Source organism: Vicia villosa, linkage group LG2 (genome assembly GCF_029867415.1).
Source record: "Vicia villosa cultivar HV-30 ecotype Madison, WI linkage group LG2, Vvil1.0, whole genome shotgun sequence".
Taxonomy (NCBI): domain Eukaryota; kingdom Viridiplantae; phylum Streptophyta; class Magnoliopsida; order Fabales; family Fabaceae; genus Vicia; species Vicia villosa.
Genome location: NC_081181.1, coordinates 199,792,400 through 199,810,083, shown reverse-complemented (window position 1 = coordinate 199,810,083; position 17,684 = coordinate 199,792,400). Strand labels below are relative to the sequence as shown.

At 35.2% G+C, this 17,684-nt stretch overlaps 2 protein-coding genes and 1 non-coding gene across 6 annotated transcripts; 1 reads left to right on the top strand and 2 right to left on the bottom strand.

Moving 5' to 3' along the window:
• Positions 1 to 3,262: 3,262 nt before the first annotated feature.
• Positions 3,263 to 8,556, bottom strand: LOC131653555 (3beta-hydroxysteroid-dehydrogenase/decarboxylase-like). Of its 4 annotated transcripts, none has more exons than XM_058923735.1 (12): positions 8,269 to 8,556; positions 7,823 to 8,085; positions 7,652 to 7,741; positions 7,429 to 7,562; positions 7,060 to 7,230; positions 6,632 to 6,757; positions 6,227 to 6,306; positions 5,468 to 5,666; positions 4,943 to 5,054; positions 4,208 to 4,382; positions 3,890 to 4,046; positions 3,263 to 3,803 (listed from the first exon to the last, which is right to left on the bottom strand). In XM_058923735.1, exons 2-12 carry the CDS (start codon positions 8,052 to 8,054, stop codon positions 3,495 to 3,497), a joined length of 1,785 nt encoding a protein of 594 aa, XP_058779718.1. In that variant the 5' UTR covers positions 8,055 to 8,085; positions 8,269 to 8,556; the 3' UTR covers positions 3,263 to 3,494. The 4 variants fall into 4 exon arrangements, with proteins under 4 accessions (XP_058779718.1, XP_058779719.1, XP_058779720.1 ...); XM_058923736.1 differs by having other exon boundaries at positions 8,363 to 8,556; XM_058923737.1 differs by lacking the exon at positions 8,269 to 8,556 and having other exon boundaries at positions 3,263 to 3,640; positions 3,737 to 3,803; positions 7,823 to 8,059.
• On the top strand, positions 8,180 to 12,024 carry LOC131653558 (probable ribosome biogenesis protein RLP24). Its single transcript, XM_058923743.1, has 5 exons — positions 8,180 to 8,317; positions 8,671 to 8,779; positions 10,035 to 10,148; positions 10,230 to 10,366; positions 11,812 to 12,024. The coding sequence occupies exons 2-5, from the start codon at positions 8,699 to 8,701 to the stop codon at positions 11,966 to 11,968; spliced, it is 489 nt and encodes a 162-aa protein (XP_058779726.1). The 5' UTR covers positions 8,180 to 8,317; positions 8,671 to 8,698; the 3' UTR covers positions 11,969 to 12,024.
• Positions 12,025 to 13,074: 1,050 nt separating this feature from the next.
• Positions 13,075 to 13,148, bottom strand: TRNAN-GUU (transfer RNA asparagine (anticodon GUU)). The gene has a single exon. It is a non-coding gene; the product is annotated as a tRNA-Asn (tRNA).
• Positions 13,149 to 17,684: the final 4,536 nt, after the last annotated feature.

Here is a 17,684-nt window from a genome sequence, read left to right as displayed (position 1 = left end):
AAAAAATTATCTAAAATATTTTTATTTTAGCCACACTTACATTTACGATCTCAAAGTTTTTAAAGATTTATAATACAACGTAACTTAATTCTAATTCTCACAATTCTAGCTTAAGTAATAAACACAACTTTGTTTTTTTTTTTAACTTTTAAAAAATAAAGACTCGTTACGATAAGCTATAAGGGTGATAAAACTTGTTCGGTTGGACATATTTGTTTTACCCGCACTTTAGTGTAGGACAAGTCAAAGGTTTAGCTCAGCATCTTCTAATGTGACAATTTCATCTTGCCCTATTTTTTTATGGGTTTTTGCGGAATAAACATTAACATAAATTTAGTATTTTTAGGCATAAAAAATGTAATGCTTGCAAGTCCGCCCTTACCCTCATTTTTAGTGCGGGGCGGTTAAGATTTTATGACTGCACCCTCAATTATGCTTGCTCTGTCCCATTTTTTTGGGTTTTTTGTTGTGCGGACCTAAATGGAACAGACATGTCTATTTGTCACCCCTAATTAGCTGGCAGAAGACTGATGATTACTACATGAGATTCTGGAAAAGACAAGTACGCCACATCAGCCATATGTTTTGCTAGATATTCGGCACAAACATTCCCCTCCCTAAAAGTATGAAATATTTGAAGTTGTCATTCCCTAAAGAGAAACTCTCTAATATTGTGAAGAATTGAGGCATAGTGATGTCAATCATTAACAGACTCTGAGATAAGTTTGATAACAGAGTTGGAGTGAGAATAATACATCATGTCTTTGATGTTAAGCTCTCAGGCCATACAAAAACCATGATGTAACACTATCAGCTCATCACGAAGGATGTTGGAACAACCAATATTACCCACAAAATCCTGAACACAAGCACCAACATCATTTATAATCAATCCGCCAAAATCTAAGAGACCGGGATTACCAAGGTTACTGCTGTCAACATTCAACATCATTTATAATCATTTATATTGATTTGATATCTCACCCTTTCTTTTGTTTCGCCGTTACCTTTATACTGGTAACGTGCAGGTGATACGCAATGATGAAGATTTAGTAGCTTCATCGAGTCCAAGTTGGTGTGTCGCTCTGATATGTAACACTCGGGGGGATGAACGCTAGTTGTTTAGTTGTTTGGTTTTATTGTTGAATAAGTATGTTGATACATGAAGAGTAATTGTTGATGTTAAAATGGTTTTAAGTTAAAATAATGATATGTCATCAAAGTTGATTAATGTAGTTTCGCTGCTTAATGTTAATAAAGTTGATTCATGTGGTTTTAGTTCATCAGAGTATTTGTGTTATGTATCTATGATAGCATGATATTATTGTTAAGTTGAATTGTAATACTCCAATTATTTGTCGAAAAATAATTTTATAACTCTGATTTTCTTAATAATTATCGGGGTAGAATTGGGGTGTTACAACAATCGTCAGCAAAAAATAAGTGAGATATCGTCGGTGCCCCTACATATTTTAATCACATGTATGTCCCCTCATAAATGTTCTAATTAAGGAAAATGGTACTAAATATAAAAATGAGAAATATTCTAAATTAGTGCCAAGAGTGTAGAATGCAAGTGAATGGAGATAATTGAATTCAAATATTAGTGAAATTAAAATGTCTGGACAAAATTAAGATATGACACCTTCTAGTAGAACTATTGTCGGACCTTCAAATTTCAAATCCAAACACCAATTTTTTGGCCTCCATGGAGATCCATTGAAGCATATGTTCACGAGCAGTAGACAATTGTTCATTTTTAAATTGTTGACTAACATCTATCTCGACAACAACTTGTCTAACACCCGATTTAACTCCATCTTTCACCTAATCCTGTTTAATATCATCCTTCATTTCATTCGATTTTACATCATTGCTTACATCAACTTTGGAAAACATATTCAGGTGGACCATATCTAATACAAACCAAACTGAAAAATGGTTTAAAAAATCACAGTAACAAGCAAATTCAAAGATGCACATCTGAAACATGTAATCGACAAATTCTGAGATGCACCTCTGGACTCAATGTTCATTTATTTTTAAGCTCAAGAACAAGATTAATGCAAGCAATGAAGGATGAAGTAATGAATTTTACCTTAAATTACAGCTTTTTTGCTCCCTTTGATTTGATAAAATTCAAGAATGATAATTTGGAGTCGAAAAGTTGATTGAAAATTGATTTTTTTTAAGGGTTTTGAATTATCAAGGAGGTATAAAGTGTGGGAAAAATAATCATGCATGGTGGTGTTATATTTAATTTTCCGCTTGACATTTTCGGATATACATCTCCGAAAATATCAATGAATGGTTAAATAAACAATCTCAATGAAAAATGTTTTGAAAATTGGTTCAAGAATGTTTTCAGATATGCATCTCCGAATACACCCCAGAAAAGTATGGGGATGCTTCTCTAAAAATATCACTAAATGGTTAATTAGATTGCCTCAATGAAAAATGCTTAGTAAATTGGTTAGGGAGTATTTTCAGATGTACTTCTTCGAATATACCCTAAAAAAGTATAAAGACGCGTTTACGAATCAATTTTTAACAAAAATGAGATGACTACTTGATTTACAAAGAATCAGGTAATTTAAAATGCGTCCAAAAATATATTTTAAATGACTCCTAAGAACAACTTTGACTTTACTGAAGTGTTTTGTTATAGATTATTGTGTTTTGTTATCGAGGTTAGAAAAGTTTAATTCAATATCAACATTTTTTCTGTCCTAAGAAATAGATTTACATAAGAATTCATCAATAAACCCGAAGTCACACATCACACCAAGACAATCAAAAGTTTAAATATCAAAACTTTTTCTGTCTTAAAAATTAAACTTATACACACAAAAAATTCAACCAAAAATAGGGTAAATAATGAAAGTATGTTTATAAAAAACTCAAGTCCCACAACATATGAGGAAAATCAAAAGTCCACTTTAACCATATGCCTTGCTTTTCAAAAGCAAGAAATGAGTAATGTTTAGAGGAAAAATAGAAATGCTATGAACAAACAAAAGGTATGCTTGTATTTTTACAGAATGAGTTGTGTTAATCCATATAAATGAACCATTAAAACTTAACATAACCAGGAATGTTAGAAACGAAGCTGGTTAACATTCTGCCTTAAACTTAGACAAGCTTTCCACTTATATTTCATCAATAGATTAACCGAGCTAGGTCAAGCCAGCTCATTCAAAATTAGAAATGTCATGTATTTCTTATTCATAAATACTGTAACTATCTAAATGATACTACGAAATACGAAAGTAAATTGTGATTTATGGGCGAGGTTATATGACAGGTTTTAATGCAACCTACTCAAAGGTTGCTACAAAATTTCAAATTACATTACAATAATTGTACAATGATACAGAGAACGCGGACGTGGAGTAAATGAAGATGCATCAGCCCACTCATCTAAGAAAAATCTAGGGCTAGAAGCTATCAATCAGTTTTACCAACCAAAATCGAAAGAAGGAAAAAAACTACTATCAATCAATCTTCTTTGAAGTAAGAAACTTCTTGGTGATATCAGATTTCAACTTGCACCCAAAAGTATGTGTTTTTATGACTATGCTGTCAATGTCTTCCTCCTTCTTTTCATAAACGTAGAAAGCTATAAACGCTAAGGTAAGTCCTGAAACCAAGACAAGAAACAAACTAGTATCATTCTCATCCAAGCATTGAGAATTCAAATAAAACAAACAGCATGAGACAGAAAAGGGGAGAGTACCTATAGTATACAAGTTATGAAGTGAAAATGCTCCCAGGAAGCTAAGAACGAGCGTAGAGAAAACAACCTATTGATCACAAGGGAGAGATGTGTCACTATATATGTAATATTGACTACGTATAAAATTTGTATGCAAGAGATTTTTGTGTATACCTTGAAGAACAACACTGAATTATTCCCTTCTGCGATAGATTTTAAAGCACTCACAGCAAAATTCCAAGATGAGGCTACTCTGAGAGCAATTCGATTTGACCTATCTTCTGATAAGTGGAACCATGATGGGGGCATTTTCTCAATAGTGTACCCCAATCTGAACAAGCATAAAATGCAACTAAAGTTAGAACTTGTAGTTTCTGAGACAGATTATTTCCTAAATAAGGAATTACTCTGCACAATCAATTACATTTTTACTCTGCAACATAAAAGGTTAATTGACAATCTGGTAAACTCATTGGTAGATAGTTTACTTACATTTTTGCAGGAAAAATGCCACGAACGAATAAACCGATCAATGAGTAAATTAGAAGCTTTGCAAGAGCAGTAATGAAGGTATTCTCAGATGCAATGAAGTTGACATATATTGCTATCAAGACTAACAATGTGGTGAAAGTTTGCTTTTTATCCTTCCAAAGTAAAGTGTCCGCAACTGCAAATTGTAGATCAATTAAAACTACTAGATAAATAAATAAAAACTGTAATACAACTCTTAGCATTAGCTAGTTACACTGATGAGTTTGTATAGTAAGTAGAAGATGCCAAAGTTGAATACACAAATAAGTGATCCCCGGTAAAAACGTTTAGGAATGATAATGGATTTCGTTAGAAATACCAGCTCCAGAATCTGAACTTTCCAATTGCTTCAGTCTTCCTAGAGACTGTCCGTCAAAAATATACATGTTTTATTACAATTTTAAAATTTAAAATGCAATGCTACATAACATGATAAGATATATGGAATCCTAAACTTCAACTTCCTTATGTTATATCTGCAATTTTAACCTAATATTTATCTTGGAATATGTCTTTCACACGTCTGAAATCTGCAATTTTAACCTATTAAGAGTTTCAAAGCCACTCGGCCTTCCAATAAAATAATCGAAGAGCAGTAGCCATGTGTCTACTTTACAACGGCAAAATCAAAACAAAAATGGCAATTCCAGATATCACAAACAAAGATGTTAGAGGAGTATCGTCGATTATTCATACCTCTTCCACTTCCAAGATAGACAGAAGCTTTGGAGGGACCTTCTCTTTTAGACGTAACTTGATTTTCAGCCCTCAAATGTGGGTATGATTCAATTGTCATCCGCAAGCCTTCCTGCAAGATAAAGTATAATCCCTTAATTACATGTGAAGAACACCGTGCAAAAAGTAGGGTTGACATATATACTCAGTGCAATAGACGTAATGCAAGAACCTTTGTTCCCATAAACATCATACATTTTAGAATCATGTCCCATACTTGATTTCTGAAACATGTTTAGATGAGTCTTAACTCCAAATTATCAGTAGTTTTGTGTTATTGAAATTAGTGAGCATCTCATTGTTTTTTTCAAAGCAAGAACAACAATATAATCACATGGTTCGTGCATGAAATTAGCAACATCAGACTTCGATGAAATTTCTAATCAACTTTTATGATTGTCACCATTTGAGCATCTCAATAAAGTTCAGAAGCAGAAATGTAGGGAGTTAAAACGGCACAAATACTTTTCTGAAACGTCACAGAACCTGTAGAGTTACAACGGGTACATAGCCAAGGCGATCCTTTGCTTTTGAGCTATCGTAAGATCTGGTGCAAGATAAGAGCCTTATTCTTGACGGGGTTAGCTGAGGCACCTTCATCCCATATGGGCCAAGAAGCCTATATATCAACTCTACCAAATGTGCAATTGGCATGACAACAAATGCAGGGATCTTTATTCTTGGCCTGCAAGTTACATATCTCAGATAACAAAGGAAAGATACTGACCGAACAGCACCATAAATCAATAGTTAAATTTGTATTTGTTTATTTGGAAGAAAAACCAGAAACGCATTCCTTATCCCTCAAAAAAATAATGTAAATGAGTGTTTGTTTATAATAGAAAACCAATATTCTCATGGGTATAAGAAATAACTGTTAAGTGTGAGTTAGGCTAAAAAAACACAATCAAGTGCTTATATTAATTAAGGATGCATTTGGATAAATAAACAACTTAATTAAGAATGTATTGAATAAGTGCTTCTTATATAAGGATTTATGTATAAGCTATTTCTAAAATCAAAGTGTGAATATAGTTAAATTATTTTCATATAGCAGTTGTAAACTATAAGTCACCCTGGAGGGCTTATTGAATTAAGTTAAAAACAGCTAAAAAGATATCATATGCTATTTTTAGAAGTTCCCTCAAACACTTACACAGTTGTTAATGCCATAAGATAAACCCAAATTAGCTATCAATTGAAGAAAAAGAAAGATCTAAAGGTTAACAGTAAAAAAGAAATCACCTTTGATATCCAAGACCTTCCAAAATCAAAGACATGAATTCCCAAAACTTTATAGGTTCCATATTTGTGATGAAGTATGCCTATATAACAAATACTTATCAGCATGACAACACACTAAAGTAGTTGCTAAGTTTACTAAACTTAATATGCAAAGCTGATCATCGGGGAAAAAAAGTTTAGCTAGCAAGTATTTGCCAACGAATATGTTTTTCATGTTTCCTCATTTGTCCAAATAAAAATATTCTACTTTTCGACATATTAGCATCATTCAATAAAGAGGGTATACCACTGAAGAATAAACAATGATTCATCGAAGAGCTTCGCTGTCCAAAACTTATTTTATATGTCTATTAACTTTCCCTTAAACACACAACTAGAACATTACTAAAAAAAGTAATATGGTACCTGTCCTGCAGCTTTTTCGGAAACGCTTCCCTCTGAAGCTAAAGCTCGATCAGCACATATATGGCCGTGCGCCACATTTTCAACATATGTGAAATCATATACATTATTGCCATCACCAATAATGAACTGGTAAGATTATAATATAAATCATCAATGAAAGGTTTAAGAAAGTTTCTGCTAATAAGTTGTTACACAAACACATTGGTCCCCCAACAAGTTTTTCCATATCCCTCTTCTTAATATCATTAAGAAAAAACAACAATTTTGTTATCAATCTAGTCCAATTTTGTTCTTGTGGTTAACTTTATATTCAATAAAACATATCTAGAATATCCTAATAAAAATGAAATTTCCATGACTGTTTGGTTAGTTATTTAAGCAATAAAAGACGTCAAACATTTACCAAAAGAACGAACAACAACATTTACCTTGGATTTCCCCGCCCTGGCAGCATCAACCAATGACGGTACCAAGAGTTTATCACCAGGTCCAAAAATACTGCTAGGGCGTATGCAGCAAGTTAGTAGTCCACCAGTCCCGTTAGCCTTAATAACCAACGCCTCACCCTCCGCTTTAGTTGCCGAGTAATGATCGTTATGCTGGAAACAACAATAGGATTCAAATCAAGATTCCAGACCATAACAAACATTTCAAATCTACTTCCATCCCAATTGCTATATTCCATCATTATCATTATAATATATGTATAATATAAAACCTCTGTCCATCCATCTCAAGTTCCAATCCAAGTCAAAAAAGAACTGAGAGTTGAAAATAATAGTAGGTAGAGTATATACCTTAGGTGGATAAGGCAATGATTCATTTCCATTATGAACTGCGTTAACACCGTCAAAAACAACACTAGGAGAACTAGTATAAATGAGTCTCTTCACTTTTAACTCCACACACGCTTCAATAACATTCTTTGTTCCTTCAACAAGAACCGTTAACCATCTAAGTTAGATCGAAAACAACAATTGTTAACACAACAATAGAATATCCATGTTTTACAGTTTTTACCTTCAACACTAACTGAATAATGTAACTGATAATTATTAATAGAAGAGTTCGGAGCAGCCATGTGAAACACAGATTCAACTCCTTCAAACGCTGCATCGATTAAAAACAAATTAACAATGATAATTATCAATCAATCTATGTAATCTATGTAGAAAATTGTTTTGAAGATACCTTTCAAGAGTTGAGCCTTATTGCGAAGATCGACGGAGACGTATTGAGCACGACCGGAGTGTAGAGCTTGACCGAGAAGGCCTAATTGTTCAGAGGATTCGGGTTCAATGGTGGGTCCCAAATCGGCGATGCGTACGCAGTAGGTGTTTAATCGGATTAGCATTTCCACTAAATGTCGTGCGGCAAAGCCGCGGCCTCCGGTGACCACACACCACGCCTCATCCGCCGCCATCGATTGGAATATTGTTTGTCAGTTATGGATCCTGAAGTCGTAGAGAAGAATGAGTAGAAAGAGAGAGTGAAACAAAAACAGATCCAGCGAGAAAAATCACTGATTTGATTTTTAATTAAATTGTAGGAAGCCCGTGATTTTTAATCAACAGCTACATCAAAACAACAATTTCTTCGTTTTACACTCATATATAAACAAGCTCGAGTTACATAACTCAACTACCGCACATCGCAGCGCGGCTTCATCGTCGGTCATCGGAAACCGTAAGTACTAATTTCGCCGTTTTCATTTTCGTCAAAATTTCTCACCCTTTCCTGCGCCGCGAGGATCGATTTTGTCTCTATTTTTCCCTTGCAAAAGCCTAAACAAATCCTCGCTAAAACGGCGCCGTTTAGCAGCTTAATAGTTTTTGATTTAATTACATTCTTTGAAATTTTAATTTGTTAATTCCTCTTAGGTTATGTAACTGATTAGGTTTTTTCTTGTAGCTGCAGTAATTTGATTATATAACTAGTTTTTAGCATTATGCTTCATTTTATTTATCCTTTGCTGGTTTTGTGCGATGATATTAATTTATTATTAATTATTAATTTTGAAATTGGACAAATTTTTTTAGTTAAGCGGTTTTCTAGTTTGGAGGCACAATGAGATTGGAGAAATGCTGGTTTTGTTCTTCAACTGTATACCCTGGACATGGGATCCAGTTTGTTCGCAATGATGCAAAGGTAATTTTAATTTCACTTCATATCTTTGGAACTCTTTATGATTTTGTTCACATTAATTCTTTAATGATATATATTTGGAAATAGATTTAGGTGGTTTGGGTATCTAGAGATAAATATCGTTAGATTTTGCTGTACGGGGAGTAGATTAGATGAAGATGAGTTAAACAAAATTAGAGGTAGAAGAAGACCTAGAAAAACCATAAGAGAAAAAAGTTATTAAGAAAGATCTCGAGATTAACGATTTGGTTAGATGTATGATCACGAATAGAACATTATGACAGAAGTTGATCCACATAGCTGAGCCCATTTAGTGGGATAGGACTTGGTTGTTCTTGCTGTAACTTCAAAAATTTATGTCTTTTATTAAAAAAAGTTAACATTAAGTAAAAAACCACAATTTATTAGTTATTTATCTGACTGCCATAATTGAGTAAGATAAGATGAAGTGTTTATTAAAGTGAGACTCCATTGTCTTTTTTTGTTGACGTGAGAATGTATTTCCTTTGACTAAGTGTGGTATCAAAACGGAAGCACAGACACATAAATACAAATAGGAGTTTCATCAGTCTGAACTAAATCAAAATTGGATATAGAAAATTTTGCTAAATAATGTTCCCAGTTGATTTGCAACATTTATAATGAGAAACATGCATCCTTTGAAAACTGGTAAACAAATTGAGACAGTCCTCTAATGGAGGCTATATAATTGTGTTGCGGATCCGAAATGGCATTGATTGTGGTCATAGAATATGATATTGCGGTCAAATTTAAGAAGAGCAGATCCGTTGCAAATTGTAAATTGATTTTTTATCGCCAAATCTGAGTCATTAGTGAAGCTGTTTCCAACAGCTGCAGGCTTCCATAACAGAACCAAATTTGTCTCTAATTACTGCAGAGAGGTCCTAGCTTCCCTCCTATTTCATCCTTGCTGATCAGTGTTTAATTTGCACCAGCCCACATACGGAACGCCTCTAACGCATATTAAAAACAGGGGCCTGTCAGAACCTGCAAATCATCTTGACAGTCTGCATTAGTTAGTTGAGCTGATAAATGCACCAGCCCACATGAGAGCGGCCCCAATGCATATTAGAAATAGGGGCTGTCAGAACCTGCATATCATCTTAACAGTCTGCATTACTTAGTTGAGCTGATAAATACAACAATGGAAGAATGAGCTAGCCCCACCACTGCTAAATTTCTTTTATTACTACAAAGCTTATTGTTTGGATTTTTTGACATTCAATTTTTTGTGCAGATTTTTCGGTTTTGTAGATCAAAATGCCACAAGAATTTTAAAATGAAGAGGAATCCTCGTAAGGTAAAATGGACCAAGGCATATAGGCGCGTGCATGTAAAGGATATGACACAGGTTATTATCTTTGAAATTACATCTGTTTAATTTAATTGTCTTGGTTTAAACATATCTCTGAACTGTTTAATCTTATTTTAGGATTCAACCTTTGAGTTTGAGAGAAAGCGAAACAGGCCTGAGAGATATGACAGGAATCTTGCTGTTGATGTACTCAAGGCCATTCCTAAGATTGAAAAAATCAGAGTTAGCAGGGAGGAGAGACACCACAAGAACAGGTCTTTCTTTGACTTTTACTTGTATTGTCTACATGTCTTTTGAAAAGCTTTGCAATTGCAAGGGGTTTTCTTTTGGAGAAATGTTTTTTTTTACCCACAAATTTTGACATCGGCTATGTAAATTTCTCATGCTATATTCATTCGGTATCTGTTAGAACAAGATTTGTTCTGATCAATTATCTTAGTTTTGATGATAACAATAATATGAATTTTGCTTAAGATAATATGGTACTCTAATCCAATGCATTTTCCTTTTCAGGAAATATATAAAGAGTATGCATAATTCAGCGCTCAGAAGCTTTGTCTCAAAGGGTTCAGCATGCAACATCAGAACATGGTCTGGCAAGACATCAGAAGATGGTCGAAGCAGAATCAGAACATGGGTCTATGGAAGCATCAGAAGAACACGAGATCAGAAGCACTGAAGTTCTGATGGTATCACGCTCAGAAGCACTTCAAGGTCAGAAGATCAGAAGATGCTTTGCACCAAGCTGTTTGACTCTGATGATATTCAAACGTTGTATTCACAAACATCAGATCAGAAGGAAGTACAAGTGGCAAGCTACGCTGACTGACAAAAGGAACGTTAAAAGCTATTATAGGCAACGTCAGTAGACACAGCGTGAACAAGGCTCGAGGTAGTTGACAAAAGCGTATAACATTAAATGCGATGCTGTACGGAACACGCAAAGCATTAAATGCACTCAACGGTCATCTTCTCCAACGCCTATAAATATGAAGTTCTGATGAGAAGCAAGGTTAACGATTCTGCACCAAAACAACTCATATTAACTTGCTGAAACTCTGTTCTATTCAAAGCTCAGAATCTTCTTCTTCATCAAAGCTCACTACATTGCTGTTGTAATATATTAGTGAGATTAAGCTTAAACGTTAAGAGAAATATCACAGTTTGTGATTATAGCTTTTAAGAAGCAATTGTAATACTCTTAGAATTGATTACATTAAGTTGTAAGGAACTAGAGTGATCGTGTGGATCAGAATACTCTAGGAAGTCTTAGAGGTTATCTAAGCAGGTTGTAACTAGAGTGATCGTGTGGATCAGAATACTCTAGAAAAGTCTTAGAGGGTATCTAAGCAGTTGTTCCTGGAGTGATCAGTGTGTGATCAGAAGACTCTGGAAGACTTAGTTGCTGACTAAGTGGAGAACCATTGTAATCCGTGCGATTAGTGGATTAAATCCTCAGTTGAGGTAAATCATCTCTGCGGGGGTGGACTGGAGTAGTTTAGTTAACAACGAACCAGGATAAAAATAACTGTGCAATTTATTTTTATCTGTCAAGTTTTTAAAGCTACACTTATTCAAACCCCCCCTTTCTAAGTGTTTTTCTATCCTTCAGTATCAACTAAGCTGTCTGGTTTGAGTGTGTCAAAACAACAACTCTCTTTTGTTTGGTTTTGCTGACAATTTGTAAAAACTTCAATAGGATGAAAGGCAACAAGGCGAAAGTGCAGAAGGAGGCAGCGAAGGAGTACGGGCAGAGCATCCATATGGTCAAAGCTCCTTCCGTATTACAACAGGAGAAGATCAAAGTCAAGGTTTCCCAACAACAATCAGAAGAGAATCCTCTCATGGAAGAGTGATTCTATCAATGTCCGCACTCATGTTATTTTGTTTTGTTTTCAGTTTAACATTTATGGCTATATTAGTTTCCTGTATAAGGCCCAGTTACCTGTGGCCTTGTGATCATTTATTTGAGTTGAATGCTGTAGCTTTTGCATAAATTTTTGGGTGAATGTTTGGTTTGTGAGATAGGGAACAGTTCTAAAGAAGTTTTGAAATATGATTTAAATTCTTGGACAGCATATTCAATCTTTTTCAGTATAAATTGAAAATTCCAGGTTCTGTTTACTCTTTGAAAATGTTTTGTTTAGATTTCTAAAAATCTTTCAATGTAAATATTTGAATGTTAATCAATTGAGAATTATTTTATATTTTAGAAATGACTAATTTTTGGAAATAATTTAAACAATATTTTGTTATTTTACAAAAATGCACAATTGTTTACTTTAAAACTAAAATCAATGCAACATTTAGATTTAAACCTAGTTTTATGTATGTAGTTGTATGTAAAGACGAGTTATGTAGGACTATAGGTGATCAAACTCTTGTTTAAGAGAGTTTAACTTTACCGTAAATCAAACTCTTATTCAAGAGAATTTAACATTACTATATCCTAATCTTAGACTGCAACCAAGACCACTAGTTAAATTGCAAAAAAGCTATTGTTTGTGACTGGTTTTAGTGGCAGGATATAATTTTGTTGGGGCATTGACCTACTTAGTTAGGTTGTAAGGACAGGATTCCTACCTTGCAACATAGTAATACTTGAGACAGGATTCCTACCTTACAACATAGTAATACTTGAGAATGTGTTTATACCATAAATCAGATTGCTAATCTAGCTTTGCTCTAAGATCATTACGAAAGAGGCAAATATAGTGTTGTTAGGGCATTGGCCTACTTTGTTAGGTTCTCAAAGGACTCCTACCTCACAATATAATACTTGAGAATGTGCTTATACCATAAATCAGATTGCTAATCTAGCTTTGCTCTTTTGTCAGGGACCTTACAAGTTACAATGAGAATGCCACAAATCAGCATGGTAATCTAGCTTTGCTCTAAGACCATTAAAGAGGCAAACTGCAAAAATTAATGAGAGAAATATAAATAAAATAAAAACAAAAAACGCTAGAAGGAGGGGTTGAACCTCCGACCTTGTGGTTAACAGCCACACGCTCTAACCAACTGAGCTATTCCAGCCATTTGCTTAACAAATTCAAAGATTATATATTTAATATTTTGTCAATCGGCCTGCCTCTCTCACTACCTGTCATGCAAAAAAGGCCACACAGTGCAGACTATGTGTTATGAACCAGAAAATGCAACTCATAGTAACAAGAAGAACATGGAAATTGGATACTAAAATTTCAATAAATCAATACAATGAATGGCATGAATTTTTATATTTGGGAATGTGATAACACTTGCAGTAATGAAATATAAGAATAAAAAAGAAAGCTCTAGCTAGAAAGGACTACGCTCAGAGGGAGAAGATATTCAATTTCAATATGCTAAATTCCACACTAATGATTTCCAATCATTGTGCTATTTAAACAAAGTCAGTGGTGTAATTTTTGTGAAGAACCCTTGTCTTCATAACGCATCTAGACTCATGATTTTGAGGATCATGTTCCATCAGTCCAATTGCCTCATGAGAATCACTTATTTTGTTAGCATTTTTGTTCTTATTCATGATATTACTCCCCCATTAGAATTAACTTTGTCCTCAAGGTTAAACTTCAGATAATTGCATGAAAAGTCTAATCAATTTTCCAAAGTAGCCTCTGATGCTTATAAGTTAAGCCAATGAACTCGCACTTGTGGCACTTCCTTGTCCTGTTGGAGCCACTAGTAGCAATATCATATGTGAGCAACAAGAGAAGATCTCTGCCTTACACATCCTTGAATGATGCCATGCCTGTGGTGCATTGGAAGGATGAGTTGTAACAATACTCAGTCAAGTCGAGCAACTTTTACCATTTCTAAGGGACTTGTTTAGTGAAGCATTGTAAATACATTTCCAAGCATTTGTTAACTTCTGGTTGACCATCAGATTAAGGGAGGTGTTCTGTTCAAGAATCATAAGTGGAGAGAGTTGGATAACTATTGATCTTGAATGGTGACTCCGATCTCCTTTACAACGGTGTGAGGTGGACCTGCATGGTTAGCACTCCAACGTCTAAGTCAGTTCACGATTTAAGAAGAGTATAATGAAATTAGAGATCAAAGACTGTGTACCTTACTCTTTGCATGTGAACTGTTTTATATTTTGGGCTGAGTTTGATGAAATTGAGATGGATTGGGTCTTGGTCATTTAGACCTTTGGCCGGTCCAAAAGAGTTACGCCTAAGACTTTTCCAGGAACTAAAGGATCTGTGAGGAAGTCTTAAGTATCATTGACCGACCTCTATGTCTTAGTTTGGTGTGGAATAGAGCTGAATCACTTGGGATCAATTTTCTGAAGAAGTAATGGGGCACAAACACATTTAATACGGTCCCCTCGATGAAACGCTTCGCTAACCATTCTTGATACGTGTAGTGACGTGACCAACTAGGGTATGACGTAGTTTAGAGACTACTTGAGTGCATTAGAGTTGGCACATGTACCCGTGAATTAAAATTTAGCGGTTGATCTTGTGATCTCTATACATAGTTGGTCTTGATCCTTTAGCTACCATCACTTATAAATAGAGCGAGTTGAATATTTGAAAGCTTTCACAACCTTTTAGCTTTCAAGATTTCAATTACTTTTCTAGAGAAACATCTTCCTTTTTTTTTTGAGAATATCACTAAAAGTGATTCAGAGGCCCGCTTAAAGTATTTGCCTTTTTCATTCCTCATGCTTCATCAATCTTTTCTAACCATGTAAGCTTGTAACTCAAGCTTCTCTTTTAAGCTTTCCTATTTTTTAGTCAAGATGAGCGATAACAATGTTGATTTAGTGAGTGATTATGAAGTCAAAACTTCATATGAGTCGTCTCCTGAATCTCCTCACCCCTCTTTTAGTAGTGACCACGTAGGACCGAGACTCATATCCATATTTGACGGTTCGGAGTCAGAAAGAATGTTAAGGGATTCTTGAAAGAAGGAACTTCTTCTTCTGGGTCGTTAGACACCCTTATATCAAATATTGACGGAAGAATAAATCACGAGGACGTCCCAATGCCCCCTCACATCCCGTCAGAGGAGGAGATTAATGCTAACTTGCAAAAGAGGCAACTTGCCAACAATTTCATTCAAGTTCGTCTAAGGACTGAAGGTCGAAAGGCCAACGATGTTGAGGTGCTGGAACATTTGAATCTTCGACGATGTCCAATTACATTAGAGTATGACTGGATATATGTTGAAAAGTGACAAGCACTTCTTCGTCACCGAATAACAAAGTTGCTACAATACTGATTTTTTAATATTTAAAAATCAAAAAATTTCTATGTTTATGAGTTTTTAATTTTATTAATTTTTAAATAAAATTCAATTCATTTATAAAAATTGAACAACTAATAAGCCGGTTTATTATTAAAAATGCATAGTAACATAATATTTATTTTTTAAATGTTGTGAAAAACGATACCAATAACAAAGTATAATAGGGAATTAGGGAAGAGAATAAGAACACAAGAATTGGTTATAACTGCTATTCTTTTACTTTCTCTTAAAACAAGATTACAAGTTTACAAGAATAACAAATAACCTCTCTCACCCTAAATTAGGATTTGCAGCTTAGCAATGATGAGAGACTAGTATGTTATTTATAATAAAACCTAACATACTAACTAATGGGCTTTTTCCACAAGGCCCATTACACAAGCCAACTTAATAAACAAGCTAACTTAACAAATTAGGGTTTAAACACTAAAACCTAATTTAACATGCTAACAACCCTAGCATCTTCGACACAAGCATGTGAACAACCTTCGACTTCATGCTTAATCCTGTCGAACCAAGAAGCTACCCTTCGACCATACTAGAGTTCGATCCAATATCTCACAAATCTCCACCTTGGATCTAACTCTACAACATCAAGGAACAGACTAGCTTTCTTCATGCAGCTTTATCAACTGCATACAGTGGAAAAACTTGCAACTCGGCAATGTCTTAGTGATCATATCAGCAGCATTGTCTTCAGTCGAAACCTTCAGCACTTGGACTTCTCCACGCTCGATTACTCCTCTGACAAAATGCAGCCTCACATCAATGTGCTTAGTTCGCTCATGATAGGCTGAATTCTTTGACAGGTGTATTGCACTTTGACTATCACATTTAACAGTGATACCTCGACCTTGAAGTTTCAGCTCCTTCGCAAAACCTTCAAGCCACAATGCTTCTTTCACAGCTTCAGTTAGGGCAATATACTCCGCTTCAGTGGTTGATAGAGCAACAACCTTCTGAAGTGTTGCTTTCCAACTAATTGCAGTGCCAAACATAGTGAAAACATATCCAGAAATAGATTTTCTGGAATCCATACAACCTGCATAATCAGAGTCGACATATCCTTCTATTACTGCTTTACTATCTTCACCCAAGGCTCCACCATAAATTAGAACTCTGTTCAGAGATCCATTTATGTACCTTAAAATCCACTTCAATGCTTGCCAGTGAGCCTTTCCAGGATTCGCCATGTACCTGCTTACAAGACTTACTGCGTATGCTATGTCGGGTCTAGTACAGACCATAGCATACATCAAAGAACCGACTATATTAGCATATGGGATGCTATTCATATAGGCTCTTTCGACATCAGTACTGGGACACTGATCAATACTCAGCTTGAATTGAGGGTTTGTTGGAGTCACAACTGGCTTCGAATTCGACATACCAAACTTTTCAAGAATCTTCCGTAGATATGCCTCTTGAGATAGACATAACTTCGACTTCTTTCTATCTCTTCGAATGTCAATTCCAAGAATCCTGGAAGCAGCTCCCAGATCCTTCATATCGAACTCCTTATTGAGTTCAACCTTCACCCTCATCACATCTTCAACATTGTTGCTTGCTATGAGAATATCATCCACATAAAGCAACAAAATAACAAATGAATTACCAGGTCGAAATCTGAAGTAAACGCAGTGGTCGAACTGACTTCTAATGAAACTTATGCGTGCCATGAACTTGTCGAATCTCCTATTCCACTGTCGAGGAGATTGTTTCAGCCCATACAAAGATCTCTTTAACTTGCACACATAATCTTCCTTCCCCTTTTCGACATACCCTTCAGGTTGCCTCATCAGGATCGTTTCATTTAGATCACCATACAAGAACGCAGTCTTCACATCCATCTGTTCCAGTTCAAGATCGAACTGTGCCACCATGGCAAGCAACATTCGAATGGACCTATGCTTCACAACAGGAGAAAACACATCATTGAAGTCGACACCTTCTTTCTGAGTGAAACCCCTTGCAACTAACCTTGCCTTGTATCTTTTCGACGTCACTCCTTCAATTCCTTCCTTAACTTTGAAAATCCATTTACAGCTGACTAACCTTGCCCCAACAGGTTTCTTGATCAGTTCCCAAGTATGATTATCATGAAGAGATTTCATCTCATCATCCATGGCCTTCAGCCATTCAGTCTTATTTCGACTCCTCATAACTTCCTTATAGTCTCTAGGTTCTTCGTCTAGAACCTCACTTGCAGAGATTAAGGCATAAGCTATAAGATCTGCATATCCAAGTCTCTGAGGTGGCTTGATGACTCTTCTCGACCTATCTCTCGACAATAGGTAGTCATCGTCAGTT